At 38.6% G+C, this 16040-nt stretch overlaps 1 protein-coding gene across 1 annotated transcript in view; it reads right to left on the minus strand.

Moving 5' to 3' along the window:
- FRAS1 (Fraser extracellular matrix complex subunit 1) overlaps window positions 1-16040 on the minus strand; it is a 515723-nt gene that overhangs the window by 354794 nt on the left and 144889 nt on the right. The window contains 1 exon segment of the mRNA XM_043971175.1: window positions 9748-9840. Coding sequence (XP_043827110.1) covers window positions 9748-9840 — 93 coding nt within the window.

Consider the following 16040-nt stretch of genomic DNA (forward strand, 5'->3'; position numbering starts at 1 on the left):
CCCTAGAGTCTCTTCCTCTGATCAGCTGTCTCCTCCCCTAATCTCCAGTTTAAAGGAGACACCCAGGCTAGCCATGTCTTCATTCCTCTCTAGGCTGGTCTCCTGACTCTTCAGTCTTTCTCTACCATGCTCCATCATAGGTGCCCCCCTTTTCCTTTCCCTCTTCTTTCTACCTCCTTCCCCATTCCCCATTCTCCCAACCTTTTTCCAAGTTTCTTCTTTCCTCCACCCATTAGAGGGCAGGGGTATCTTTCTTCTTACCTCTGTATTCCAGTGCCTGGCACATAGTGAGTGCTTAATAAATACCAGACCAAATCCCATCCTTCTTGGGATGGGATGTGTCCTTTTCTTTTTTTAACATATGGGCTCTCTCATTTCTCTTTTTTATTATGATTTAATTTTTTTAAAAAACATAAAATGAGCTTTTTCATACATATAGAACAAGAAGACTGTACATGAAACTACAACTCTATCGTGTATAGCTTGTTCTTTTTGATTCTATAATAATTTAGCTAACTACAAGTCAACAAGACTAGACATAGGTTCCAATGGTAATCTATCCTAGCATAATGATTTCTATTATAAATAAACTTTAAAGTGAATAGAGCACTGATCCTGGAGTCAGGAGGACCTGAGTTCAAATCTGGCCTCAGACACTTGACACTTACTAGCTGTGTGACCCTGGGCAAGTCACTTAACTCCAATTGCCTCAAAAAAAATAATAAATAAATGGATAGATGGATGGATAAACAAATGAACAAATAAATAAATTTTTAAAACTTTAAAATTTGCAAAATGACTAAAAGGGAAATTTCATAAGGGATAGTTTTAATGAAAGACATTCCCCAGAGAATGGCATTTTCTGGTCATATACAGATACAGACAAAATTCTTGGATTTTAAATGGCATTTTGGAAATCTAACAACAAGGCACAGTTCTTAATATAAATCCAAATCTGAAAACTCCCCCTAACAAAATAACCTGCAGCGTATGGCAGGGACAACCCCATAAGTTGGCCCTAATCAGCATTTGGCAATAACAGCTTTATTACATTATAACAACACCCCATCTTTAAGTCAGGGGCATTCAACTGTAAAAGCAATCAGGATGTCACTTGGTAAAAAGTGATAAATTCAACCAATCAGAAAATGCTTGCTGGGTAAATCTAAAGTAATGTCAGCAAAGCAGTATGGATGCCCTGTGATTGGTGGACAGTGGCATGCCTAGTCAATCAGAAAATGATTGCCAGAATGGACAGGGACCAGTGATTACCATTAGATCATAAGACATTACATCCATATCACTGGGACATATAGGCCATCAGTCAGTAACCCTACACATGTCCTGTTCTTTTCTTTTTTTATTGTATGGGTTTTCTCTTTTTTATTTAATTAAAATTTAATTTAATTATCTAATTAATTTAATTTTAATAAAATTTAATTTAAATTAATTTTTAAAACAAATAAAATGTGCTTTTCCATATACATTATAGAATAAAAGATTACAAATTTTGAACATTTTAAAGTTTATTCAAAAGTTGTCCTTTGTTTTCTGTTATTATTTCTAGGCTTCTTTATCTTCTCATGTTTTGGGGGGCAAACTATAATCCTACTTGCCCCTTCCTCTTCTTTCCCCTCTTCAAGTCCTTTCTCAGTCATATAAGTCTCTGATACCATCTTTTATAATCAAATTTCTGTGTAATTATTATTTGATAATATGCTAAATCCCACTTATACCCATTTTGTTTCTCTTTGGTGCCCCATGGGGGATCAGCAATGTGGATTTTTCCAAGACTATAGAATTCCATGATTTGCAGCCACATGGCATCACCACAAACATATCATCAGGCAGTCAACTAGCATTTATGAAGAGCCAGGCACTATGCTAAAAACTGGGGATACAAAAAAAGGCAAAAAAAAGCAGTCTTTGCTGGTAAGGATCTCACAGTCTAATGGGGTAGACAGCAAGTAAACAATTATGCACGTAACAAGGTATAGAAAGGATAAATTGGAGGTAGTCTCAAAATGAAGGCATTTAAAATTAAGGACCAGGGAAAGCTTGCAGAAGGTGGGATTTTAACTGACTTGAAGAAAGTATGGAGGAGGAAGAGAAAAGGAGCAGGAAGAGAAGGAAGAAAAGAGAAGAAAAGGAAGAGGAGGAGGAGGAAGAGAAGAGGAGAAAGAGGAGGAGGAAGAGAAGGAAGAGAAGAGGAGGAAAAAGAGAAAAGGAGGAAGAAGAGAAAGGGAGGAGGAAGAGAAGGAGGAGAAAGAGGGAAAGAGTTCTAGGAACATGGGACAACCCAAGAAAATGCTTCAAGTCTGGAGTTGGAATGCCATGTTCAACAACAAGAAAGTCAGTGTCCCTGGATTGAAGAAAATGTGGAGGGAAGTAAGGCATAAAAAGACTAGGAAGGCAGGAAGAGACCAATAGGAGTTTGAAGCTCACAGTCATTAACACTGCCCATACCATAATGCCTCTTGTCTGCAAACTGTATTATAACTGCCTTGTAAGAATGAAGGTGAGATTTCACATGGGAATTTATATTCTAAACTGCTGTTGCCCTTGGCTACCATCTATCTCCCCACTTGGCAAGAAGACCAAGTGTCTGTTGGCTTCTGTGCTTTTTCTATGCTTTTTTGGCTTCATCATAGTGGTAATTGATTTATACTAGTTGAACTGTCTTAGAAACAGTAACTCAATTCCATTCAGTAAGTATTGTTTTAAGAGGCTGCTAAACACAATACACTGTGTTAAACACTAGGGATTCAAAGACAAAACAAAAACAAAACCTCTGCCTATAAGGGGAAGTAGGGGTAAAACATTTTAAGGGGATGGGAAGTATGTGGGAGGGAGTGTTAAAATATTTTAAGGGATAAATACAACACAACTTGGAATCAGTGAAAGTAATAACAATACCTGGACAGAGGAAGGAGGGAGGAAGGGGGCATTTGTGAACCTCTGTCATCATCCCTTCCTTTGTCCATGATCCATTTTTCTGTGTTCATAGGGATAGGGTTAGGAACTAGACCTTTCATTACACTGATAGAGGGAAACTTAGGGTGAGGAAATTCTTTCTACCAATATAAGATGGCACCTTCTTCACAACTTAGAGCTTTAGACAGTTGAGTAGAGCACAGAGAGTATAAGGAAGTGAACTGTCCCGGGTCACTGAGCCATTGTGTGTCATATTAGTTTTTTGTTTTGTTTTGTTTTGTTTTTTGTTTTTTGCAGGGCAATGAGGGTTAAGTGACTTGCCCAGAGTCACACAGCTAGTAAGTGCCAAGTGTCTGAGGTCGGATTTGAACTCAGGTCCTCCTGAATCCAGGGCCGGTGCTTTATCCACTGCACCACCTAGCTGCCCCGTCATATTAGTTTTTATAGCATTAACTGGCCTCAAGTTGTGTTTTTCTACAACCAATTAATGACCTCAGGTAAGATATGATTGTATATTAATTCTCTAAAACTTAGGACTACTGTTTCCAAATGTTTGGACATTTCACTTCATTAAAGTAAGGGCTAAGTTTTTCTTGTAAGAAGTAATTATAGTCATTTGTAAACCGTTTGTAATTCATACCAACTTTCATCCAAAGAGATCATAAAAATTAATTACAATGGCAAATCGTTGGCAATTAACTGTCAATCACAAGGAGACTCAAGAGACATAAGTCTAAACAGTGTGCTCCCTACACGATAAGCCTCAGAATTATGGAAAATGAGTGCATTCCACAGAGGAGAGGGACTGTTTAATGTCAGAACTACAGCAAAGATGGTGCTTGGAAGCCTGCACAGAGAAGGTAACTAAGACTGGATCCCCTACAGGCACTGATATTAACCATGCATGTGACCTTGAGGTAAAGAGTATAACTCCTGCCCTCCACTACAATTCTAGGGGCACAATATACATATGGTGTTATTTTTAATTTTTTGGCATTTCATAAGAAATTTTCATAAGAACTTCCTAAGAAAAAAAGGTCTCATCCTTTATGAAGTTAGGACAGAAGAGGGAGATCTCAGGGGCAGCTAGGTGGCACAGTGGATAGAGCACCGGCCCTGCATTCAGGAGTACCTGAGTTCAAATCCCACCTCAGACACGTAACACTTACTAGCTGTGTGACCTTGGGCAAGTCACTTAACCCCAATTGCCTCACCAAGAAGAAGAAGAAGAAAGGAGAAGAAAGAAGAAGGAAGGAAGAAGAAAGAAGAAAGAAGAAGAAAGAAAGAAAGAAAGAAAGAAAGAAAGAAAGAAAGAAAGAAAGAAAGAAAGAAAGAAAGAAAGAAAGAAAGAAAGAAAGAAAGAAAGAAAGAAAGAAAGAAAGAAAGAAAGAAAGAAAGGAGATCTGGGCAGAGGGTGGAGGGGGAATTAGCAAATAATAGAGCAACGATTCTAAGAACACAAGATATTTTGGGTGCCATCTTGGATCCACTCACACTACCAAAAAACAAAAAAACAAAAAAGGAGCTTTCACTGGATAAAAGTAACTGTGGCTAAACAATATTCATCTCTGTAGAGAGCACACGAGCCAAGTTGGCTCTCAACATACATCTAAAGGAAAGATAAAAGTATTTGTCCTGCTTACTGATGTTAGGAAAAACAACCTTTCTTTGTATAATTCCCTTCAGTTATTAAGTTATAGGTCAAGAATACTAATGAGGAACTAAGAATTCCGGGTACATATTAAAGCTTCCACTTTAAGACCAAGCCTACAGAATTCACATTAGTTTCTTCCCTCACCCACCTAAATCCAGTTGCCTTTTAACCTCCCAGGCAGGCAGAGGGAACAGGCCACACCCAAATTCCTATATTCCAACAGATGAGGCTATCACCACCTGTCATTTTTTCTTTTGGCAAAACTTTCAGAGCTATCTTCCCAGACGAGATATTATCTGGTGCTAGGATTAAATTAGCACTGAGAAAAAGAGGATTAATGGCCCCTGTGGCCTTGCCTTCCACAAGAATACGTGTGCACACGGAGCAGGGAAAAGCCTGCCAAGGTTCTTTAAACAAACACTCTGGGGCTTGTCTCCATCACCTGCTTGGCAGTGGTGCACCATTTCCCCCCTATCTCACGTTGGGCACCTGTCCAAAAGTTGGGGGTCAGTCAAGTATGAAACAATCCCCCAATCAAGAACATCAGAGAATCTCAAGTGGCCCTGCGGAGCCAGCCAAGTGTTTCAAGTGTCCCCCTGACTTGTAGAAGGTGCTCATGCAAGGAAGGACTTGTCTTGACTTGACAATGCCTATTCTGGGAGCAACTGTGGTCCTCATACAAAATTTAGGTGAAATTTTCCATGGAGAATGGCAACATTTTCTCTTTTTTTCCAATTAAATAGTATTTCTTTTCTCCCTCCTTCCTATCCCCCAATTTAAAAGTAAAAGAAACCCCTTAAAACAAACATGCGTAGTAGAACAAAACCATTTCCCAAATTGGCCATGTCCAAAAGTGCATGTCTTATTTTGCACCTTGAGTCCACTGCCTATCTGCTGGGAGGTCAGATGACTCATCAGCAGTCTTCCAGAATCATGGTGGATTCCTGCATTGATCAAAGGGCTTATATCTTTCAAAATTTTACTGTCTAAACAAACAGTAAGCATTGCCTTTGTATAAATTGTTCACCTAGTTCTATTCACTTCACTGTTCATCACTTCATATAAAGTTTCTCTGAACCCGTTTCTTTTGTCATTACTTGTAGCCAAATAGCATTCTATCACATTCATATACCATAACTTATTCCCAATCAATGGGCATCGCTTTAATTTCTAGTTTTTCGCCCATTTCACTCTTCACTGTTTCATGCAAGTCTATCCATGTTTTCCTACAATCAATGAGCTCATAATTTCTTATAGCACAGTAGTATTCCATCACCATAACAGAGCACTTTTTGCCACCACAAAAAAGGGGATGCAGTGGATAGAGCACCCAGGGCTGGAGTAAGGGAGCCCTGAATTCAAATCCAACCTCAGAAAATGCTTCCTCAGACTTGTTCCCCTTGATGATTAACTCACTCTCTCTCTTAGGAAGGAAGTTCTCTTAATCCTTTCTTTGTGCCTCACACACTCTTATCTTTCTCCAGAATAAGTTAAATTAAAACTCCCCTAGAAACCCTTCTTCCTATCAGTACCTATAGTCCCCGTGGAAAGGGCATTTAAGTTTACACATGTAAGACTCAAGTTCCTGCCCTTTCAGGGCAGTAGAAGACATTCTACAATGGCCTGTGGTGTGGTTGGGAATAGCTTTGTTCCATTAGCTGTGTGGCTGCATCTTGAGCAGCATCTGACTGAGCATCATTGGGATTTTTTGCTACATTCCCATTGGAGGATGAAGGACTTCTTCATTCACACCCTTTGGTAATTTCACCACTAGTAGCACTGAGGCCAGGTGGCCCCAAGAAATGAACCTGGGGTCTTGACCTTTTCCATTACAGGTGCAGGGGGTAGAGCCTTCAATCCGGCCCAAGAGCAAGACCTGAGATACAAGAGCAGCAAAAATCCTCTGTGGAGCTCAGTCAGGCTGGCCTAAAAACCCAGATAATAGCTACGCAGTCAATGGAAAACAAAATCAAGCTATACCCAACCACATTTTGCATGGTAGACCAACACAAATAATCAATCTCCAGTCTCCCAAAAGAAGGTCCCAGCATCATCTAAAGGAGTGACACCATCTTCAGTGGTCTGGGAATACACCAAAACCCCCATTACACTTGACCCCTTATTCCAATCACCATCAAATAGTAACATTCTTCCCATGTGTTATTTTTCCCATTCTTTTCACATCATGCACGTCCACGGTGTTGCAAATCTATACTACTGCATGTAACACACAGACTACAAGCTGAATCGAATACAGTATCATGGTGGTCCCAAATTCCCAGAAAACAAACTCTAGTGAGGTCTTCTCTAGCAGTACCCTCTATAGGCATGGAAAACTGGTGCCTAGAAAAATTATAAAACGGCAGCTCTAATCAAAACACCAAGGCTTCAACTAAGTCCCTTGGGTAAATGGATAATATGACTCAGGTAATAATAAGTCTCAGGTTAAAGAGTAGCCTGGGGCAGACAGAGCAAATTAACTAGTCTATGCCCTCACCTTTATCATAATCAGAAACTAAGGCATTTTTTTAAGTAAGGCATTAACTCAAAAAGTCTTTCTGTGCCATACTGAATTTCAATTCGTGGCCTACTATAGCTGCTTTTAGATGTAGGTAATGTCAAAGTTTGCAAGAAAAACGATGACCCCATATTACTTCCTTTATTAATTTGAATGGATAGTTCTTATTTTTACATCCCCTTTATTTCAAAACATATCCCTGCCCACTCCCACACCCAGAAAGGCATCCCTCATAACAGAAAATAAAAAATAGAGGGGAAAAAAGAAATTTGGCAAAATTAACCAACACATCAAGCAATTCTGACAACATTTGCAATGGTCCATGCTCTCCGGGCATGGAGTCAGGAAGATCCAAATTCAAATACAGTCTCAGATATTTGCTAGCTATATCACCCTGGGTAAGTTACTTAACCTCTGTTTACCTCATTTGTAAAATGAGGACACACTGGAGAAGGAAATGTATATACCACTCCAGTATCTTTGTCAAGTATAATATATGTGACAATCTATATCAGATTGCTTTCTGTCTTGGGGAGGAGAGAGGGAAAGGAGGGTAGGAGGAAAAAAAAATGGAACTAAAAATTCTGTGAAAACAAATGTTGAAGACTATCCCTATATGTAACTGGAAAATAATAAAATACTTTTAAAAAAGTATAATATATGTGTGTATATGTATATACACGACTCCATTTTATATATATATATATATATATATATATATATATATACACACACACCTATACCTATATTCACACACACACAAACATATACACCACGTCAGTATCTTTGTCAAGAAAACTCCATAGACAAGGTCCATAGGGTCAGGTAGAGTTGGACATGACTGAACAATTCAACAACCACCACCACACCCATAGGCTCCTAACTCTTCAAAGACAGGAGTGAGGGGGGACAACCCTATTTCATTAGCTAGAAAATGCATTTATTAAATGTTTACTATGTTTCAGGCACTGTAGAAATATAAATACAAGCAAGCAATACAGTCCCTGCCATCAAGGAATTTAATTTAATTGGTTAACACATGATGAAGAACTGAAAATGGGTGGGGAGTGAAGATACACTCACATGTCCCAACATGGTTTGGAGATGGCCAAAAGTAAGGTGAATGCTTGAATCCAGGTAAGATAAGGCAAAAGTTGGGCAGCTAGGTGGCACAGTGGATAAAGCACTGGCCCTGGATTTAGGAGGATCTGGGTTCAAATCCAGCCTCAGACACTTGACACTTACTAGTTGTGTGACCCTGGGCAAGTCACTTAACCCTCATTGCCCTGTCCCCCAAAATTAATAATAAATAAATAAATAAATGAATGAATGAATGAATAAGTGAATGAGTAGATGAATGAATGAGAAAAAAGATATGGCAAAAGCTTACCCAACAGAATCCAAAATGGTGCCCAAGTTGGGGGAGAGGGAAAGGGGAGAGAACAATGGACAGAGGTTGGGAATCATGGTTTGGAAATAGAGGGGAAGTTTTGGTTTTGTTTTTTTAACCCATTTGTACTGTTGTAGTCACTATTTTCCTGGGTCTGTTTAATTCATTCTTCATTAGCTCATATAAGTACCTTCCCATATGTCTCTGAATTTCTCATATTCACAATATCTTACAGTTCAATAATATTCCATTATATTCAGGATCACTATTTAGCCGTTTCACACCTGATGAGCATCTACTTTTTCTATTTTTTACAACTATAAAAAGTGCTAATATGAATACTTTGAAAGGACTTTCTGTTTCTGACCTCCTGGGGGTATATACCCATTTATTTGTGATTTTTATTGTAAACTCTTAGAAAGGCTCTTCTTTCATTTTTCACATTTCTAAAATTGCATCCAAAAGGGCCCACCAATTTAAGAATAAAAGATAAAAAAAAAAACCTGGGACAACATCTAGGCAATCTCAAACATCACAGTCATTCTCTGTTAATAGTCCCAGACCACCTGCTAGCCAAAAAGACAACTCAACGTGGAGGCACTGCTGGAGGACACCAACAGAATAAACAAAAATTATAATTCTGAAGACTTTATTCAAGAAACCTGAGAGCCAGGGGCAGCTAGGTGGCGCTGCAGTGGATAAAGCACCAGCCCTGGATTCAGGAGGACCTGAGTTCAAATCTGCCCTCAGACACTTGACACGTACTAGCTGTGTGATCCTGGGCAAGTCACTTAACCCTCATTGCCCTGCAAAAAAAAAGAAAGAAAGAAAGAAAAAGAAAAAAAGAAACCTAAGAGCCCAGCCTAGAAATGCAAGTTCTTCACAGGTACTCCATAACATAGACAAGGAAGAAAGCTACCCTCATCAACCTAATAACTATTCACATTTATATAATGCCTTAAGGTTTGCAAAGTGCTTTCTGCCCAATGTTAGGAGGCAAGCACAATTATTATTATTCCCCCATTCCACGGGGGAGAAAACTAAGTTTCAGAGAAGTTCATAGATTTGGCCATGGTCGCCCAGTTCATAAGTAACTGAAATAGGATTTGAACCTAAATCCCCTCCAAACAAGCCTAACATTTCTTGACCTACACTATGGCACCTTAATGAACTTCCATATAAATATCTGTTTCCCTTTGCCATGCAGAACAACAAAATCAGAAAACAATTCAAATGCTAGAAAGCACTTACCCCATGGGCCTTCCCTTCGTGGTGGCACAGTCCTTTGGTCCTCAAGACACACTCCGGGCAGCACTGGTTGGCAGCTATTTGAAGCACTTCTCCCTAAGTATTTTTAAAAACAGTTCATTAATTTTTTTAAATTTAAAAGTAAGGAGGCAGAATATATCATTGAACCATGTGTCAGGAAGTACACACTTAATCTTGTAAGAACTTTCACCAAGTAATGAAACAGGTCTTTCCTTCTTAAGGTGAGTTACCCTTACAGAAAAAAAATACACTGCTTCATTAGCTTCTTCCCTTAAAAACACATAAACTCTAATGACAATATTGCTGGTCTATTGCATTTCATATTAACCTGCCCTTACAGTTGTCAGGTGTAGGCATCCGTTCTGCTGCTTATAGGACATAAAGGGCAAAGAAAACAAATCTGTCTTTTAAGATTAAATGGCTTGCCTCATATTCATTTATTTGCCTGGACAAAAGGTGAGACAGGAAGCAGGAAAAACCAATGTTACCATAAGGCCATGCCTGAACCAGGAGTTTCTCATGTGCCTGCATGGCAAGGGCCAAAATAGAAAGTGACAGGAGTATAAATTAAACTTTTTAAATCATTTTGCTTTGCTTTTAAAATCATGTTCTCTTTCTTTGAAAATGCTGTACTCATTCCTAATGGAATAACAGCATCCATTACATTCATATACCATATAGTTTGGATGAATTCAGAGAAAGGTGGGAAGGCTTATATGAACAGATGCAGAGTGAGATGAGCAGGACCAGGAGAATGGTGCCTACAATAACAGCAACACTGTAAAGACAATTTTTGAAGATTGAAGGATTCTGATCAGGGAACTGACCTAAGATAATTCCAGATGACTAAGGATGAAATATGTTACAGACAGTGGTGTATTTCAGGTTCAGAGTGAGCCACACATTTTTAGATATGGACACTGTGGGAGTGTGTTTTGTGTGACACATACATATATGTGTGTGTGTGTGTGTGTGTGTGTGTGTGTGTGTGTGTGTGTGTGCTAAAAGGTTTTACATTATTTTTACATGAGAAAGGGAGAGAGAAAAAATAAATGCTTATAGATTAAAAAGTACAATTTTAAAAAGAAATAGTAACTGTTCTTAAAAAACAGTGTTACACTTACAGGAGACTTCTATGAGTTGATGATTATGTGCATTACCTCACCAAAAAGTAAGTACAAGGAGTTAATGAACTAAAAGTTTGCCAAAATTATTTCACTAGGTACACGATATACAGATCATCAAGAGAGAACTAGATTTAGGTTTATTAGCTTGATGAAGGAATAGAAGAATTAATCCTTTTAAAACAAAAAAATCTACCAAAAAGTATTTTCCCAATGAAAAAACTCTAGATGGGATTAGAAGTGAAGTTCTCTCCTTTCTTGGTTATTACCATGCCTGTCTGAGTCTCCTTTGCTTGATCATCATTCATATCATACCCTCTAACAGTTATAACAACCAAGGCTCTGTCCAGAGTTCTTTTCTATTCTATCTCTACATCTTTTCTTTGTGACCTCACTAGCTCCTCAGAGTTTAATTATCATCTCTTTGCTGATGACTCTCAAATCTCAAATCCATCCCCAGTCTCTCATAAGCTCCAACACCCTAACGCGAAGTATTACTGACCATATTAAACTATATGTCCCATAGACAGCTCAACCTCAACAAGTTCAAAGCTGGACTTATCATTCCTGGCTCCTCAAAAAAAATATTCACCCCCTACTCTGAACTACCTTTTTCTATTAAGAATACCACCATCCTTTCATTCACCCAAGATTGCTACATTAGTGTCATTCTCAACTTTTAACTCTCACTCAGCCAACATAGTCATCAATGGACAAATCTAGCTCTCTAACAATTCCAGTGGGTAGCAAACATGACTTTAGGCATAGTAACAGCTAAAGTAGATTTGATTTAAAAGAAATAAATGGTAAAACTATATCATGTTTAAAGGCATAATAGATTAATACTAATATTTAATACATATGCATCTAATCGCATAGTATCTAAATATTTAAAGGAAAAATTAATTTACATGAAGAAATTGGCACTAAAACAGTTGGAGATATCATTGTACCCTTCTCAAACTTAAACAAATCTAACCAAAAGATAAACAAGAGAGGATAAGAACCTGAAGAGAGTTATAGAAAAGTTGGATGTACTAGATCTCTGGTGATTAATGAATGGAAACAGAAAGGAATATGCATAGTTCACAGTTATGCATAGCAGCTTTACAAAAATTGACCAAGTATGAGGGTTGAATGTATTGCATACTTTTGTTGCTTATTATCTGATTGTGCCAAAGTGAATAGTGACTACTGTATAATAGCCTATAAATGTGCAAGGGGAATGACATTATTGTTACAACTAATTATTTTTGTGTTATTGTTGAAAATCTGCTGAGAATTGATATATTACTGACACTTGCTACTGCTAATATTGCTAATGATTCTCACTAGATATTTCATCAATAGGAGTTTAGCTATTGTATTTAGTCAGTACTGAACTACTCTTTGAAGACTGATTAGATAATGGCAATGTCTCTCAACTGTGGAAAAAAGAGTGTGGTATTTGCAAAATACTGTGACTTCAGAAATGTTAACATTCTCAAGGAATTAATGATGACTGGAATAGATTCTGCTTGTGGAACGGGAGATATTATACAAGTCTTGAAATGCACAGCTGAAGAGTCTGGATAAAATAGTACCTATTAAAATGAGGTTAAGAGAATCCACTAAAGATGTGCTCTATAAATTACCAAACTCTATTAAATACTTAAAAATAACTAACAAAATTAAGACAATGAACAGTACTTGAAAGTTTGTTCATAATCATCCCTCAAAGAAAAATAAAGTTGTAGATATGCCACAATATTAATGATTAAAGAGGACTGACTCAATATAGCAGTTGAGGAGCAAGCTTCAACTTCCACCTACATAGAAAATTAAATTTTGCCATCACAATCAAAATATTCATTTCTGGGTGATTCTGACTGCATTTTTTCTGTTCCCAAGAGGAGATGTGTACCTAGAGAGATGGCCAGCTTACCTATATAAGAAAAAAAGTAAGACACCTGAGAAAAGACCTAAAGTTGGTTCCACTATACTACAAAGAGATTACTCACTAGTATATTAAACAATGGCTAGGTTCCCTGAGTTGCACAGAGAATCACCACCTGGGATCTGGTAAAGAACAAGATGCTATAGCATACACAGCAAAAAGAAGATCAAATATAAACTTTATCACCAGAGTTTCTCCCTCCTGGGGAAAAGTCTACAATGATCAGAACCAGGAAAGCAATAGAACAGTTAAAGGGCTGGCAAGCATCAGAAAGGGAAAAAGATGGATTATTTCATGCAAAGTAACAAAGAAATTGTGCTTGAATATCGGTGAAACCTAAGGTACAGAAACCCAGGAGTCACCTATCTAAAATGCTTCAAAGATTTTGAGATATTCTGTGGCTCTGAAGTATTGATGTAGATGGTGTTTTCAGAATTTGGCAGTTTCATTCAACACCAAAGGGAGTTACCGTCCCATTTTTGGCATGGATGTACAGACGATGTGCAGTGAAACTATTAAAGAAAGGAATGGCTCCTCTTTTTTAAAAAAGAAAAGAGTGGAGGACTAAAAGCCTAGAGTCATTTTAGTATATCTTTAAGTGATTCTATACCCAACAGTAGGATCCTGTAACCCTAGAAGAGAAAGAAATTAGACATGAACTACCTGTAAATGTTGGCATACCTTAAAGACATCATTATCTCTGAAGAGACGCTGGAAAAACAAGAGCAAATAATCATGCAAGTATTGAATAAGCTTAAAGGATAGTGGGGGACAGCTAGGTGGCGCAGTGGATAAAGCACCGGCCCTGGAGTCAGGAGGACCTGAGTTCAAATCCGGCCTCAGACACTTGACACTTACTAGCTGTGTGACCCTGGGCAAGTCACTTAACCCCCATTGCCCTACAAAAAATAAAAAAATAAAAGGATAGTGACCTAAAGCTTCCAATTGACCAGTGCCTCTTATGGAGAGTCTCTGACAAATACATTGTACCATAGGATCTCAAGGAAGTGGGAGTACTAACCATATGTTCTTTAAGATTTAAGGACTTTTCTAGGATTTAGAGATTATTATTGAAAATTTGTCAGGAATTATACTACCAGTGCCAAGCCATTGAATGACCGCATTCAAATATGAGTAACCAAAAGGAATCAGAAGCTGAAAGGGCAGGAAATGTAAAGTTGTCTTTGGAGACAAGGAGAGAGAGAGAGAAGTAAACATATTTTCAAAAACTTGGCTATTTGCCTCACACATGCACCTGTGTTGGTCCATAAAGATCAAAACAAACTCTTTGTCCTGCATACAAACAAATGTCAGCTTGGAGGGCTTGGGAGTACTCTTGTACCAAGAGAATGATGTTTGTCAGAAAGCACGTGCCCGAGAGGTCTGATCACCAGTGAGACTCATTACCCCATATATACACTGATATTCTTCATTTTTTTGTGTTGTTTTTTTTTTTTTCAGGGCAATTGGGGATAAGTGACTTGCCCGGGGTCACACAGCTAGTAAGTGTTAAGTGTCTGAGGCCGGATTTGAACTCAGGTCCTCCTGACTCCAGGGCGTCACCTAGCTGCTCCAATATTCTTCGTTTTGATATGGATAGTCACTGAGAAATTAAAAGGCAAAGTGTACGCAGTGAGGTTGCAAGTATGGGCCAACAACAATCCACCGAGATAGCCTGACCAATACCCAGGCTTGCAACAGCCAGTTAGTAACACTAGCTAACTAAGAATTCCAGCACATGTGCACCAGGAAGACTTATATGGATTCAAACGAGTGTTCTGAAGGCCGCCATGATAGTAAAGCTATTGTGGTAATTAAAAAGGAATAAAAGCCATACATAACACCCGAGGAGGTGGATTATAAGCAGATGCTAGTACAGCTGAGAGTCTGAAACTTCTACTTAACTACATGCCTGCAGCAGACATAAATTATACTTCACAGAACGAACCTCAGTTGTCTGTAGGTGACTACATAGAGAGCTGATAAAGTCCTGCAGGAAGTAATGTAAATGAAGAAGTGAGGGGGAGATGACAAAAGATGCCAGTCCCTTGAAGATACTTTCATGTTGAGAAAATGTCAAAAGTTAAAGTTATGAAATGGGGTATTGTATCATACTATCACTAATCCCACACATGGTACCAAGAAGCAACTGGTACTATCCAGTGTATGCTGTTCTGTGGCCATGGAATCTCTATAGTCTGGTGTCTTGGGGCATTCCCAGCTCCGTGCTCACACTTTGCCTGCTTCACTGGGCAGTAACTTACCAGGAGGATCTCAGGGTGCAGCCAAGCTTCTGGCCCTTGGAATAGCCCCACCAGAGCTGACACAGGATTGAGACTAATCTCCTGGGGCATCTCCAGTATTCCCTCCCACTGCCTCATCATCAGTTCTTTGCATCATCTTCCAAAAGAGACCTTGAGCCCTATAGCAATCCCCATCTTAGGTCCCGCCTAGTGGTGCCATTTTTTTAGGAAGTAGAGAAACTTAGTAGCATATCTGCTTGACTTTGGAATTTAATTTTGCATCTTTCCTCATCATTAATAGGTGTGCAACACTGAAGCTACAAATGCCTCGAATATTCCATACTGCTGTATTAACTGGGAGTCTCTTTAAAGGTATTATTAAAAAATTTAAACTACATTATAGGAAAGAACCATATTGCTGGGGGAAAGGGAAGCATTTTTTAAAAATCAAGGAGCTGGGGCAGCTAGGTGGCACAGTGGATAAAGCACCAACCCTGGATTCAGGCGGACCTGAGTTCAAATCCGGCCTCAGACACTTGACACTTACTAGCTGCGTGACCCTGGGCAAATCACTTAACCCTCACTGCCCTGCAAAAAAACAAAAACAAAAATCAAGGAGCTGGGGCAGCTAGGTGGTGCAGTGGATAAAGCACCGGCCCTGGATTCAGGCGGACCTGAGTTCAAATCCGGCCTCAAACACTTGACATTTACTAGCTGTGTGACTCTGGGCAAGTCACTTAACCCTCACTGCCCTGCAAAAAACAAACAAACAAACAAAAAAAAAAAACCAAGGAGCTTCAGATATTCAAAATCAGATGTGTAACATAGCTTTACTTTAAAAATAAAAGGGTTGTTATCAATTATTCCCTCAATATTGATATTTAGGAGATGAGCATGGAAACATGGGTTATAGTAATTTGCATAAAATTGAAACAAATAGATTTCTGCAAACAGATAAAGTTATTGCCATAT

This window comes from Dromiciops gliroides, chromosome 6 (genome assembly GCF_019393635.1).
Source record: "Dromiciops gliroides isolate mDroGli1 chromosome 6, mDroGli1.pri, whole genome shotgun sequence".
Lineage (NCBI taxonomy): Eukaryota > Metazoa > Chordata > Mammalia > Microbiotheria > Microbiotheriidae > Dromiciops > Dromiciops gliroides.